This window comes from Dendrobates tinctorius, unplaced genomic scaffold, assembly GCF_039654945.1.
Source record: "Dendrobates tinctorius isolate UK_male_01 unplaced genomic scaffold, ASM3965494v1 ptg000015l, whole genome shotgun sequence".
Classification (NCBI taxonomy): domain Eukaryota; kingdom Metazoa; phylum Chordata; class Amphibia; order Anura; family Dendrobatidae; genus Dendrobates; species Dendrobates tinctorius.
In genome coordinates this window covers 55,114,632-55,128,579 of record NW_027361683.1, presented here as the reverse complement: position 1 = coordinate 55,128,579, position 13,948 = coordinate 55,114,632, and the positions used below count along the sequence as shown (strand labels likewise).

Genomic DNA, 13,948 nt, shown 5'->3' with positions numbered 1-13,948 from the left:
TGTGCTACTGAGCAATTTATTAGCCATTAACAACTTTTCATTGTCTGTAATGGTGGGATCAAAAAACGATAATCCCACCAACTCTGCATTCAAATACCACAAATGGTTCGAAAATTTGGTCAGGGCTATTTCTGCAATGTTGTTGTCACATTCTTTATAGTCTAACAGACTATGCAAAATACCTAAATCTTAAAATACCTCAATTTGGATTTTTTCAAACTTTGAGCGACGAGCGGCACGGGTTAACGTCGTTTGATCGAGCTCAAATTTTGGCTCTCTCAATTTCTGGAAAGGAGAATCGTTTTGTGGGGTCCAGACGAACAAGATTCTGACATTTTTTCCCCCCCATATGAGATCCGGTCACCCTAGTATACACCCATGCTCACTACCTTCCACGTGCAAAAGCCCTCTAGATTCCCCTTAAAACAAAAAGCCTGCAGGCTCACATAAAGATCAGATTACAAATGACTACTGAAGTCTATAAAAAGTGGATCAGTATGAGAGATTGGGTTGCTGCTGTCTTATCTTATGCCCATGCTGGATTCACAGCTACACCTCTCTGTACTCCTGCATAATGTCCTCAATCCTGCTGCTTCAGAACAAGAGCTACTGTAAATAGGAAAGGAGTAATTCCTGGTGTCTGTTTATGTGAGACAATATTGCAGCCAGTCTCAACTCACTTGTAGCTCAGAAACTGAAAATTAGGGATGGAGATTGTAGAGGGTTTATCTGGTGAAAAATGCCATATTGAAGTCTCCCCACCACACAAAGGACAGCTTGTGCTGAAGTTATGACATGTATGCTTTAAGCTTTTTTTTTTTTCCTGGAAGGCCTGAATTTTGTTACATATAGCGTAAAGACTATTTCATGAGAAACATATTACCAGTAGATATAATATGCGAGTGGAGATGCTATGCTAAATCAGGGCCTGGGTTGCTATCATAACTAACAGACAGAACACACAATTTTATTTTCTACAAGGAGACATGTTTGAGTACCAGCTGTAATATCTTTGTTAAATTCATTTGGAGGACAGTGCAGCTTGGGTATAACCAGCTCTCAATAAGCACAAAGTTAAAACTGCACAGGTTTGAGCTCTAGAAGAAGCAAATTTAGACAATCATGATGGTTGTCCAATATACTGTAAGAGCTTCACACAGACCGCAATATATGTAAGACAATACTCACCCTTTTGTTCCAAAAGTGCATCCCCCAATGTTCCCTGCTTGTTTTCGATTTAGTGACTGCAGGCATCAGAGCCCAAGTGATATTTGCAGCCAATCAATGGCTTCAGCAGCATATGGCCCAAGACAGCAGAGGCCACTATCGAAAAAAAAAAAGTTATAGTTACTCTTTACAAAAGGCAGTTCTGCAGTGCGCAGGCGTCGGGAGAGGTCTGTCGCCTGTGCACTGCAGTATTATGCTCTGCCATCAACAGGGCAGAGCAGTGCGCTTGCGCCAGAGCCACTACAGGAAGGGAAAAAGAGGACGGCATCGTATGAAGATGGGAGGAGCCGGACCGGACCGCGACAACCATCCAGCCGGACAGCCCCATCCGGTGAGTATAATCCAACGTGTTTTTCTTGTCTTTCAGATTACATCGGGGGCTTATCTACAGCATTACAGAATGCTGTAGATAAGCCCCTGATGTCAATGCCGGCAGCTGATAGGGCAAAAAAAGGTGAGAGATTCCCTTTAAGTAGGGCTCTTCTCCAACTAGAAATAGTCCAGTTGGTGTTTTTGGAGGACTGGAGATAGGAGATCCAGGATGGCTAGGACTTGGGGGAAAAAATATTTGTTCTTTGATTCCTGCTGGGAAGAGCGCAAATTGACGAAGTTGCAAAATGGACAAAAAGAGTTCCATTTTTCTGGAAGGAAAAGGGTGATCGGTTTTGTTCTGGCGCTATGGAAATGCTTGCCCTCTCTTCGGTTGTTCAATAGACCCCAACAAAGACAGGAGACCATGAGAAATAGAGTCAAAGAGTGGAGGATTTTCAGTTGTTGACCTAGATCACTTGGAGACGGTCTACTCTGAAAATGGGTAAAGGAGGGCCAGTCATTTCATATGAGAACTATTTGTCTGGTTGTTTTGACTCTATAGCACTATTTAACTGCAAGCTTCTAATCTATTCTTGCCAAACAATTACAGAACGGCTTCTTTTTGCCGGCTAAAGTCTGCTCGTTGACTATATCCTGATAGTTCAGAGATGCAGTAGAAATTTAGCCTTAAGCCCCCGTCACACACAATGAGATCGCTAGCGAAATCGCTGCTGAGTCACAAGTTTTGTGACGCAACAGCGATCTCACCAGTGATATCGATGTGTGACCCCCCCTGCCGGTTATCGCTGATCGTGCTCGAAAGTTCTGGACATTTTTTTGATCGTTGGTCTCCCGCTGGCCAGCACGCATCGCTGCGTGTGGCAGCCGGGAGACCATCGATGAGCGAGCTGGTATCCAAGGTAAACCGCGGGTAACTAACGGCGCGCGTCACTTAGTTACCCGCTGTGTACCTTAGATACCAGCATACTGGCGCTGGGAGCTGGTATCCAAGGTAAACAGCGTGCGGCGCTTAGAAACCCGCTGTTTATCTTGGATACCAGCTCCCAGCTCCAGCACGCTGGTATCTAAGATACACAGCGGGTAACTAAGCGACATGCGCGCTTGTTACCCGTGTCGTCGCTGGTCCTGATCGCTGGTGAGAGCTGCCTGTTTGGCAGCTCACTAGCGATCCTGACAAGGTCATATCGTCGTCGGGATCGCTGGTGCGTCGCTGTGTGTGACGGGGGCCTAAGAGAATCTGTTTTATTTCAGTCACGTTTTCACGATGCTGGACATCAGCTGCAAAATTCACACTTAGATTAGTCAGTTTAGTGCAATTGCTATCACCAGTGGGCCCAGAGTCTGACTATTAGGCCGGGATCACACAAGCGAGAAATACAAGAGTCTCGCATGTTAATACTTGACTCAGATCGGAGAGTCCGGCTCCATGTATTGCTATGTGGCCGCACGCTCCGATCCTGAGCACTAACATGCGAGACTCGGCTGTATTCCTCGGCCTTACATTTAGACTAAGCAATCTGCGAACAAGTACAATCCAAAACCACCAATGTAAGGTCAGTTTTACACCAGCAAAATCTTTTGGTCATTCCATGAAGCTTGTTCATTATATGCAATATTACACACACCTCAAAGTTTTTCTGCCACTCCCGTTCACGTTTAGCCTTTTCCTCAGCTTCAATTTCTTCCTCTCGCTGTCTTTTCCTGAAATTGAAATAAAAACAGCCATCACTTCCATCATTAACCCCTTAACCCCCAAGGGTGGTTTGTTCATGACCGGGCCAATTTTTACAATTCTGACCACTGTTCTTTTATGAGGTAATAACTCTGAAACGCTTCCAGGGATCCCGGTGATTCTGACAATGTTTTCTTGTGACATATTGTCCTTCATGTTAGTGGTAAAATTTGATTCAAATCACTTGCGTTTATTTGTGAAAAAAACGGAAATTTGGCGATAATTTTGAAAATTTCGCAATTTTCCAACTTTGAATTTTTATGCCCTTAAATCACAGAGATTTGGCACACAAAACACTTAACAAGTAACATTTCACATATGTTTACTTTACATCAGCACAACTTTGGAACCAAAATTTTTTTGTCAGGAAGTTAAGGGTTAAAAGTTGACTAGCGATTTCTAATTTTTGCAACACCATTTTATTTTTACGGACCACATCACATTTGAAGTCACTTTGAGGGGTCTATATGATATAAAATACCCAAAAGTGACACCATTCTAAAAACTGCACCCCTCAAGGTGCTCAAAACCACATTCAAGAAGTTTATTAACTCTTCAGGTGCTTCACGGGAATTTTTTGAATGTTAAAAAAAAAAATGAACATTTAACTTTTAAAAGTTATTGTCCAATTTATCCTGAGTACGCTGATACCTGATACGTGGGGGGGAAACTACTGTTTCGGCGCATGGCAGAGCTCAGAAGGGAAGGAGCACTGTTTGACTTTTTCAATGCAAAATTGGCTGGAATTCAGATCAGACGCCATGTCACGTTTGGAGAGCCGCTGATGTGCCTAAACAGTGGAAACCCCCCCACAAGTGACCCCATTTTGGAAACTAGACCCCCCAAGGAACGTATCTAGATATGTGGTGATAACTTTGAACGCACAAGGGCTTCACAGAAGTTTATAACGTATAGTCATACAATTAAAAAATCATATTTTTTCCACAAAAATGATCTTTTAACCCCCAATTTTTATTTTCCCAAGGGTAACAAGACCCTAAAAGTTATTGTGTAATTTGTCCTGAGTACGCTGATATCCCATATGTGGGTGTAAACGACTATTTGGGCGCTTGGCATAGCTCGGAAGGGAAGTAGCGTCATTTGACTTTTCTGGCTGAAATTGAGATCGGACGCCATGTCGTGTTTGGAAAGCCCCTGATGTGCCAAAACAGTGGAAGCCCCCCACAAATGACACCATTTTGGAAACTAGCCCCCCCAAGGAACTTATCTAGATGTGTGGTGAGCACTTTGAACCTCCCAGGGCTTCACATAAGTTTATAACGTACAGCCGTAAAATAAAAAAAAAAAAAAATAAATAAATGATCTTTTCACCCCCAATTTGTATCTTCCCAAGGGTAACAAGACCATAAAAGTTATTGTGCAATTTGTCCTGAGTACGCTGATACCCCATATGTGGGGGTAAACCACTATTTGGGCGCACGGCAGAGCTCGGAAGGGAAGCAGCGTTGTTTGACTTTTTTGGCTGGAATTCGGATCGGACGCCATGCCGCGTTTGAAAAGCCCCTGATGTGCCTAAATGGTGGAAAGCCCCCACATGTGACCCCCATTTTGGAAACTAGACCCCCTAAGGAACTTATCTAGACGTGTGGTGAGCACTTTGAACCCCCCAGTGTTTCACAGAAGTTTATAACGCCTGGGCGTGAAAATAAAAAAAATCATTTTTTCCACAAACATGATCTTTAAGTCCCCAATTTTTTATTTTCTTAAGGGTAACAGGAGAAATTGGACCCCAAAAGTTGTTTTGCAATTTGTCCTGAGTAGGCTGATACCCCATATGTGGGAGAAAACTACTGTATGGGCACACGTCGGGGCTCGGTAGGGAAGTAATGACGTTTTGGAATGCAGACTTTGATGGAATGGTCTGCGGGTGTCATGTTGCCTTTGGAGAGCCCCTGATGTGCCTAAACAGTGGAAACCCCCCACAAGTGACCCCATTTTGGAAATTATACCCCCTAAGGAACTTATCTAAATGTGTGGTGAGCACTTTGAACCCCCAAGTGCTTCACAGAAGTTTATAACGCCCGGGTGTGAAAATAAAAAAAAAAAAAAAAAAAAAGTTTTTTTTTCCACAAACATTATCTTTTAGTCCCCAATTTTTTATTTTCCTAAGGGTAACAGGAGAAATTGGACCCCAAAAGTTGTTTTGCAATTTGTCCTGAGTAGGCTGATACCCCATATGTGGGGGTAAAACACTGTTTGGGCACATGGCAGAGCTTGGAAGGGAAGGAGCACCATTTAAATTTTTCAACGCAGAATTGGCTGGCATTGAGATCAGACGCCATGTTGCATTTGGAGTGCACCTGAAGTGCCCAAACAGTGGAAACCCCCAATTCTAACTCCTACCCTAACCCCAACACACCCCTAACCCTAGCCCTAAAGGGAAAATGGAAATACATTTTTTTAAAATTTTATTATTTTTTCCTAACTAAAGGGGTGGTAAAGGGGGGTTTGATTTACTATTTTTGGCGGGTTTTTACGTTTGGCAGCGGTCACATGCTAAAAGACGCTTTTTATTGTAAAAATAGTTTTTGCATCACCACATTTTGAGAGCTATAATTTTTCCATATTTTGACCCACCGAGTCATGTGAGGTCTTATTTTTTGCAGGACGAGTTGACGTTTTTATTGGTACCATTTTTGGGCATGTGACATTTTTTGATCGCTTTTTATTCCGATTTTTGGGACGCAGAAAGAACAAAAACCACCATTTCATGAAGTTCTTTTGGGGGGTGCGTTAACACCGTTCTGCATGTGGTAAACTTGATAAAGCGGTTTTCTTCTTCGGGTCAGTACGATTACAGTGATACCTCATTTATGTAATTTTTTTATGTTTTGGCGCTTTTATACCATGAAAACAATTTTATATAAAAAATTATTTTTGCATCGCTTTATTCTGCGAGTTATAACTTTTTTATTTTTTCGCTGATGACGCTGTGTGGCAGCTCGTTTTTTGCGGTACAAGATGACGTTTTCAGTGGTACCATGGTTATTTATATGTCTTTTTGATTGCGCGTTATTGCACTTTTTGTTCGGCGGTATGATAATAAAGCATTATTTTTTGCTTTGTTTTTTTTTTTTTAAGGGGTTCGCTAAAGGGGTTAACTAATGGGATAGTTTTATAGGGCTGGTCGTTACTGACGCGGCGATAATAAATGTGTACTTTTATTGTTTTTTTTATTTCTAAAAAATTAATTTAATAGGGAATAGTTGTTTTTTTTTAATTTATTTAGCGATTTTGTATAAATTGTTTTTTTACACTTTTTTTTTTTTTTTAAATTTATTACATTGTCCCAGGGGTGACATAACTATCATCACAGATCGCTATGACTGATCAGCGATCTCACTGGGCACTGCACAAGGCTTCCTCATGCCTGTGCTGTGCAGGCAGTGAGGAAGCCGTCTCCCTGCAGGCCTCCGCCGCCATATTGGAACCGGGGACCTGCAAGGAAGGAGGCCCCCGCAGCAGTGCTGCACATCGCGCTGCTGCGGGGGTCTCAGGGAAGCATGGAGGGAGCCTCCTTCCCTGCCGATGCTTCCCTAAACCCCCGGTACACTGCGATCGTGTTTGACTGCAGTGTGCCAGGGGTTAACGTGCCGGGGGCGGCCCGTGAGCGCCGCTGATCGCTATGACGTACTATCCCGTCCTTGGGAATTAAGTCCCAGGGCACATGGACGGGATAGTACGTCATATGGCAGAAAGGGGTTAAAGGCCATTGTATAGATTGAACTCTTGATTTTAAATGAAAAAAAAACTGATTGGGACCCGTAGAAGCGCTGCAATAGCGCGAAACGGCCGTTGTCAGCCTTTATGCACTCGTGCTACCACTCCCCCGACTGTGACATGTAACCACATATGTCAATAAACAGATTCTTCACCTTCCATTGAGTGCGACCACTTTCTCTTCATGGATTCCAAGATTTCAGTACTACAAGGTCAAGCACCCGGGAGTCCAAGCTGTTGGTTTTCTGCCTGCCACACACCATTAGTCCAGTCACGGTAACAGCGGTGCCGTCCGCTCTTTTTTCTTATCAGTCATAACCCATTCATGATCAGATCTTTTTTTTTTAGTTTTTGCGTTTTCGTTTTTCCCTCCCCTTCTTCCCAGACCCATAACTTTTTTATTTTTCTATCAATATGGTCATTTGAGGACTTATATTTTGCAGGACAAGTTGTACTTTTGAACGACACCATTAGTTTTACCATGTCATGTAACAGAAACGGGAAAAAAATTGCAAGTGTGGTGAAATTGCAAAAAAAGTGCAATCCCACACTTGTTTTTTGTTTGGCTTTTTTGCTAGGTTCACTAAATGCTAAAACTGACCTACCATTGTGATTCTCCAGGTCATTACAAGTTCATAGACACCAAACATGTCTAGGTTATTTTTTTATCTAAGGCCTCTTTCACACTTCCGTTTTTTACAGTCAGTCACAATCCGCCAGGTTTTGAAAAAAAACGGATCCTCAATTTTTTTTTGAGGATCCGTTTTTTTCCCATTGACTTGCATTAATGGCGGATTGTGACGGATTGCTGTCCGTTGCATCCGTTTTTTGTGAGGATCCGCCAAAAGTTGCTGTCCGTCACCATCCTCAAAGATTTCAGAACGGAGCTTGTAACGTTTTTTTCTCTGGCGGATCCTCCAGACACTCATTTAACCCGAAATTCTTTCTGGGTGCCGGACTCTCTCTCTCCTTCCCAGCCAGCAATTCCTTTAAATTTCATCATTTTCAGGATCCGTCTGAAAACGGATCCTGTGCCATCCGTTCACATCAGTTTAGAACGGATCCGCTTGACCGCCTTTCTGGCGGATTATAACTGATGCAAAAAACTGAAGTGTGAAAGTGGTAAAAACAAAATCCAAAATTTGCTTTAAAAAAAAAAATAGCATAATTTTCCGAGACCTGTAGCGTCTCCATTTTACATGATCTGGGTTTGGGTGAGGGCTTACTTTTTGTGCGCCGAGCTGCCATTTTTAATGATTCCATTTTTGTGCAGATAACAATCTTTTGATCGCCCTTTAATGCATTTTAATGCAATGTCACGGAGACCAAAAAAACTAATTCTGGCGGTTTTAATTTTTTTCTTGGTACGCCATTCAGCAATCAGGTTTATCTTTTTTTATATTAATACATCGGGCGATTCTGAACAAGGCGATACCAAATATGTGTATGTTTGATTTTATTTTTATCGTTTTATTTTGAATGGGGCGAAAGAAGGGTGATTTGAACCTTCATTTTTAAATTTTTTTCATTTCTTTAAAAACATTTTTTTTTCACTTTTGGCATGCTTCAATAGCCTCCATGGGAGGTTAGAAGCTGCCACAACTTGATCGACTCTGCTACATAGAGGCAATGCTCAGATCGCTTTTATGTAGCTGAAATGCAGACCTGCTATGATAGCCAACCACAGGGTGGCGCTCACAGCAATCCGGCATCAACATCCATAGAGGCCTCAAGGAGACCTCTGGTTGTCATGCCGACACACTGGTTACCCGCGATCACCTGATGCAGGTCACCGATGTGCGCATTCCTGGCCGGATGGCCAGAAGCGCTTGTTAAATGCCGCTGTCAGAGTTTGACAGCGGCATTTAACTAGTTAATAGCCACGGGCAGATCGCTGACATGTCCTGGCTTTGAGGTGAGCTCACCGCCGGAGCCCACATCAAAGCGGGGGATACGGACATCGGCGTATTAGTATGTCCGAGGTGAGTAAGGGGCTAATTGCAAGTGAGAACAAGCCCATACACTAAAAATGGTATCAATTAAAACATCAGCTTAACAAGCAAACAACAAACATTCATGCAGGTCTACGAACATAAAATAAAAACATTAAGGCCACATCTCACATAGCGAGATTGCTGATGCGTCACCGATTTTGTGACGCAACAGCGATCTCGCTACGAGACACATAGCGGCAACCAGCCCCGCCGCTGGATATCGCTGATCGTGCGCAAATGTCCTGGGCCATTTCGTTGGCAACGCAGAACTCAGGGACGCAGGCTGGAATCGTTCAGAATTGCTGCTGTGTGACAACGCACCAGTGATCCTTACCAGGTCGTATCGTTATCGGGATCGCTGGTGCGTTGTTGAAGAGATCTGCCTGTTTGGCAGCTTACTAGCGACCATGTAGCAACGCACCAGCGATCTCTACCGGGTCGTATCGTTGTCGGGTTCGCTGGTGCGTCGCTATGTGAAATGGGACCCTTACAGCCCTCAGAAAATGGAGAAACTGGAATTATTTGTTTTATTTTACAATGTTCAGCATTTTTTTTTAACTATTAAAAAATGAAAAACCCTTATAAGTTACCGTAGGTAAAAACATTGCAGCATAACTGTTTAGTATGATTATGGCGATGCTTAATGCAGCAAAAACAATAGTGGAAATGCACATTTTTACCATTTTCCCCCTGGTTTTCAGTACAATAAATGGTAAAATGAGTGAGGTAAAATGCAAATAAAAAAGGTCTCATATGGCTGACAGAAAAATATAAAAGTTATGGCTCTTGGAAGAAATGGAGGGAGAAAAATACCAAACAAATGTCTGGTAACAAAGGGTTAGAAAAAACCCTCATGTTATATATTCTTTTCTATGTGTTACCCAAATTGATGGCTCTAGGATTAGATGCAATAGCCACACTGTAATAATCTTTCCAACTGCACATTCACAAAAACTGCTGCATACAAACCTTTCATGCATTTCTTTGGCTTCTCTTTCTTTCCTTTTAATTTCCAGCTCTGCAAAAAGCTTCATGGTTTGTTTGTACACAGCCTGTTTAAACTGAAAGTAAAAAAACCTTATTTACCAATACATCTTTGCATGCCATTCACCCACCCATGACCATAAATAAATGTCAAACACCCACTAAGGGACTGTACGTACCATGTTATCCTATGGAAAACAAAAAAACGCTGTGCACATGCTGCGGAAAATTCTGCGTGGAAAAGCAGCGGTTTATTTTCCGCAGCATGTCAATTCTTTGTGCGGATTCTGCAGCGTTTTTATACCTATTCCATTATAAGACTCCGCAGAAAACGCAGTAAATCCACAGGTACAACGCAGGCATTTTGACCTGTGGATTCTGCAGATTCCATGCAGACATATCCGCAACGTGTGCACATACCCTAAAGATGCAGACAAGTGGCTTTTAACCCCTTAGTGACAGACCCCATTTTAACCTTAATGACCAGGCCAAATTTTAGAAATCTGAACAGCGTCATTTTATGTAGTAACTCTGGAACACTTCAACATATGCCAGGTCTAGTATGAAGTTTCTTCAATCAGTGATGGTTTTGGGAGCCATGTCATCTGCTGGTGTAGGTCCACTGATTTATCAAGACCAAGCTCAGCACAGCCGTCTACCAGGAAATTTTAGAGCGCTTCATGCTTCCCTCTGCAGACAAGCTTTTTGGAGATGGAAATTTAATTCTCCAGCAGGACTTGGCACCTCTCCACACTGCCCAATGTACCAACTACCTGGTTTATAAACAACAGTATCACTGTGCTTGATTGGCCAGCAAACTCACCGGACCTTAACCCCATACAGAATGTATGGGGTATTGTCAAGAGGAAGATGAGAGACACCAGATCCAACAATGCAGATGAGCGGAAGGCTGCTGTCAAAGCAACCTGGGCTTCCATAACACCTCAGCAGTGCCAAAGGCTGATCGCCTCCATGCCACATTGAAGCAGTAACTGATGCCAAAGGAGCCCTGACAAAGTATTGAGTGCATTTACTGAACATACATTTCAGTAGGCCAACATTTCGGATTTTAAAATCATTTTTCAAGCTGGTGTTATAAAGTATTCTAATTTACTGCGATAATCCCTTTTGGGTTTTCATTGGCTGTAAGCCATAATCATCAACATTAACAGAAATAAACACTTGAAATCGATCACTTTGTTTGTAATGACTATCATATATGAGTTTCAGTTTTGTATTGAAGAACTGAAATAAATTAATTTTTTGATGATATTCTACTTTTGTGAGATGCATCAGTATATAATATATTGTATATTGTGGGTTATCATTATGATTTAAAAAGAGAAAACACAGTACAGTAACTTTTTCTCCACTCATGGTTAGCGGTTGGGTGAAGACATTTATTGTCAAACTACTGTGTTTTCTCTTTTTAAGTCATAATGACAACCCAAAATATCCAAATGACCCTGACCAAAAGTTCACATACCCCGTTTCTTAATACCATGTATTGCCCCCTCTAACATCAATGACAGCTTGAAGTCTTTTGTGGTAGTTGTGGATGAGGTTCTTTATTTTCTCAGATAGTAAAGCTGCCCACTCTTCTTGGTAAAAACCTTCCAGTTTCTGTAAGTTCTTGGGCTGTCTAGCATGAACTGCATGCTTGAGATCTCCCCAGAGTGGCTCAATGAAATTGAGGTCAGGAGACTGAGATGGCCACTCCAGAACCTTCACTTTGTTCTGCTGTAGCCAATGACCGTTCGACTTGGCCTCATGTGTAGCTTCCGGGCTGATGATTGCAAATTTGCCTCCAGTATTTGCTGATAAAGTGCAGCATTCATCTTTCCTTCAACTTTGACCAAGTTTCCTGTGCCCTTGTAGTTGACATATCCCCAAAACATCAGCGATCCACCTTCGTGCTTTACAGTAGGAATGGTGTTCCTTTCATCATAGGCCTTGTTCACCTCTCTCCAAATGTAGCGTTTATGGCTGTGGCCAAAAAGTTCAATTTTGGGCTCATCACTCCAAGTACCTTTGTTCCAGAAGTTTTGAGGCTTTTATCTGTGCTGTTTTGTGTATTGTAGACAAGATACTTTGTAGCATTTCCGCTGTAATGTCTTTCTTTTGGCGAGTCGACCATGCAGCCCATTTTTCTTCAAGTGCCTCCTTATTGTGCATCTTTAAACAGCCACACCGCTGGTTTTCAGAGAGTCCAGCATTTCAGCTGATGTTATTTGCGGGTTTTTCTTTACATCCCGAAAAATTTTCATGGCAGATGTGGATGAAATTTTTGTTGGTCTACCTGACCGTAGTTTTGTTTTTACAGAGCCCCTGATTTTCCATTTGTTGATCACAGTTTGAACGCTGCTGACTGGCATCATCAATTCCTTGGATATCTTTTTGTATCCCTTTCCTGTTTTATACAGATCAACTGCCTTTTCCCGTAGATCTGTTGACAATTCTTTAGCTTTCTCCATTACTCACAATCCAGAAACGTCAGTGGCAGGATGAAAGACGCAAGAGTCTGTTTGGATCCCAGGAACTCACTCAGCTTTTATGCACACACTGATAACAAGTAAACAGGTCACAGGTGAGGATGTTTCCTTTAGTAGCCATTCAAACATGTTTGTGTCAACTTCTGTGCATGTTATAAGGCCAAAATCACCAGGGTACTGTATCTAAAATTCTGACCATGGTCATTCGGATGTTTTGGGTTGTCATTATTTAGAAAGAGAAGACATTAGTTTGACAATAAATGGCTTCACCCAACCAATAACCATGAGTGGAGAATTGAAGAAAAAGGTTTAGTATTATCACTCATACTCTCTGAACAAAGGCCACCGGGATATGTAAACTTTTTGCGCACAACTGTATAATATGCATATGGAATGTATGTATGGAAGGATATATATATATATATATATATATATATATATATATATATATATATATATATATATATATACACACAGACATACATACACATATATACACGTACACACACGCGTGAACTGACAGATTAACAGAAGATTAACATCTCTTTACATACATTCTAATCATTGCTGTGTCATATACACTCACTGGCCACTTTATTAGGTACACCATGCTAGTAAGGGGTTGGACCCCCTTTTGCCTTCAGAACTGCCTCAATTCTTCGTGGCAGAGATTCAACAAGGTGCTGGAAGCATTCCTCAGAGATTTTGGACCATATTGACATGATGGTATCACACAGTTGGCGCAGATTTGTTGGCTGCACATCCCTGATGCGAATCTCCCGTTCCACCACATCCCAAAGATGCTCTATTGGATTGAGATCTGGTGACTGAGGAGGCCATTTGAGTACAGTGAACTCATTGTCATGTTCAAGAAACCAATCTGAGATGATTCGAGCTTTATGACATGGCGCATTATCCTGCTGAAAGTAGCCATCAGATGTTGGGTACATTGTGGTCATAAAGGGATGGACATGGTCAGCAACAATACTCAGGTAGGCTGTGGTGTTGCAACGATGCTCAATTGGTACCAAGGGGCCCAAAGAGTGCCAAGAAAAAATTCCCCACACCATGACACCACCACCACCAGCCTGAACCGTTGATACAAGGCAGGATGGATCCATGCTTTCATGTTGTTTACGCCAAATTCTGACCCTACCATCCGAATGTCGCAGCAGAAATCGAGACTCATCAGACCAGGCAACGTTTTTCCAATCTTCTACTGTCCAATTTCGATGAGCTTGTGCAAATTGTAGCCTCAGTTTCCTGTTCTTAGCTGAGAGGAGTGGTACCCAGTGTGGTCTTCTGCTGCTGTAGCCCATCTGCCTCAAAGTTCGACGCACTGTGCGTTCAGAGATGCTCTTCTGCCTACCTTGGTTGTAACGGGTGGCAATTTGAGTCACTGTTGCCTTTCTATCAGCTCAAACCAGTCTGCCCATTCTCCTCTG

The 13,948-nt window shown here is 42.3% G+C and overlaps 1 protein-coding gene across 1 annotated transcript in view; it reads right to left on the bottom strand.

Moving 5' to 3' along the window:
• DNAJC8 (DnaJ heat shock protein family (Hsp40) member C8) overlaps positions 1-13,948 on the bottom strand; it is a 312,788-nt gene that overhangs the window by 56,272 nt on the left and 242,568 nt on the right. Inside the window, exons 7-8 of the mRNA XM_073564532.1 lie at positions 9,997-10,088; positions 3,186-3,261 (exon numbers count right to left, since the gene is read on the bottom strand). Of these exons, the coding sequence (XP_073420633.1) occupies positions 3,186-3,261; positions 9,997-10,088 (168 nt within the window). The remainder of the gene's footprint in view (positions 1-3,185; positions 3,262-9,996; positions 10,089-13,948) is intronic.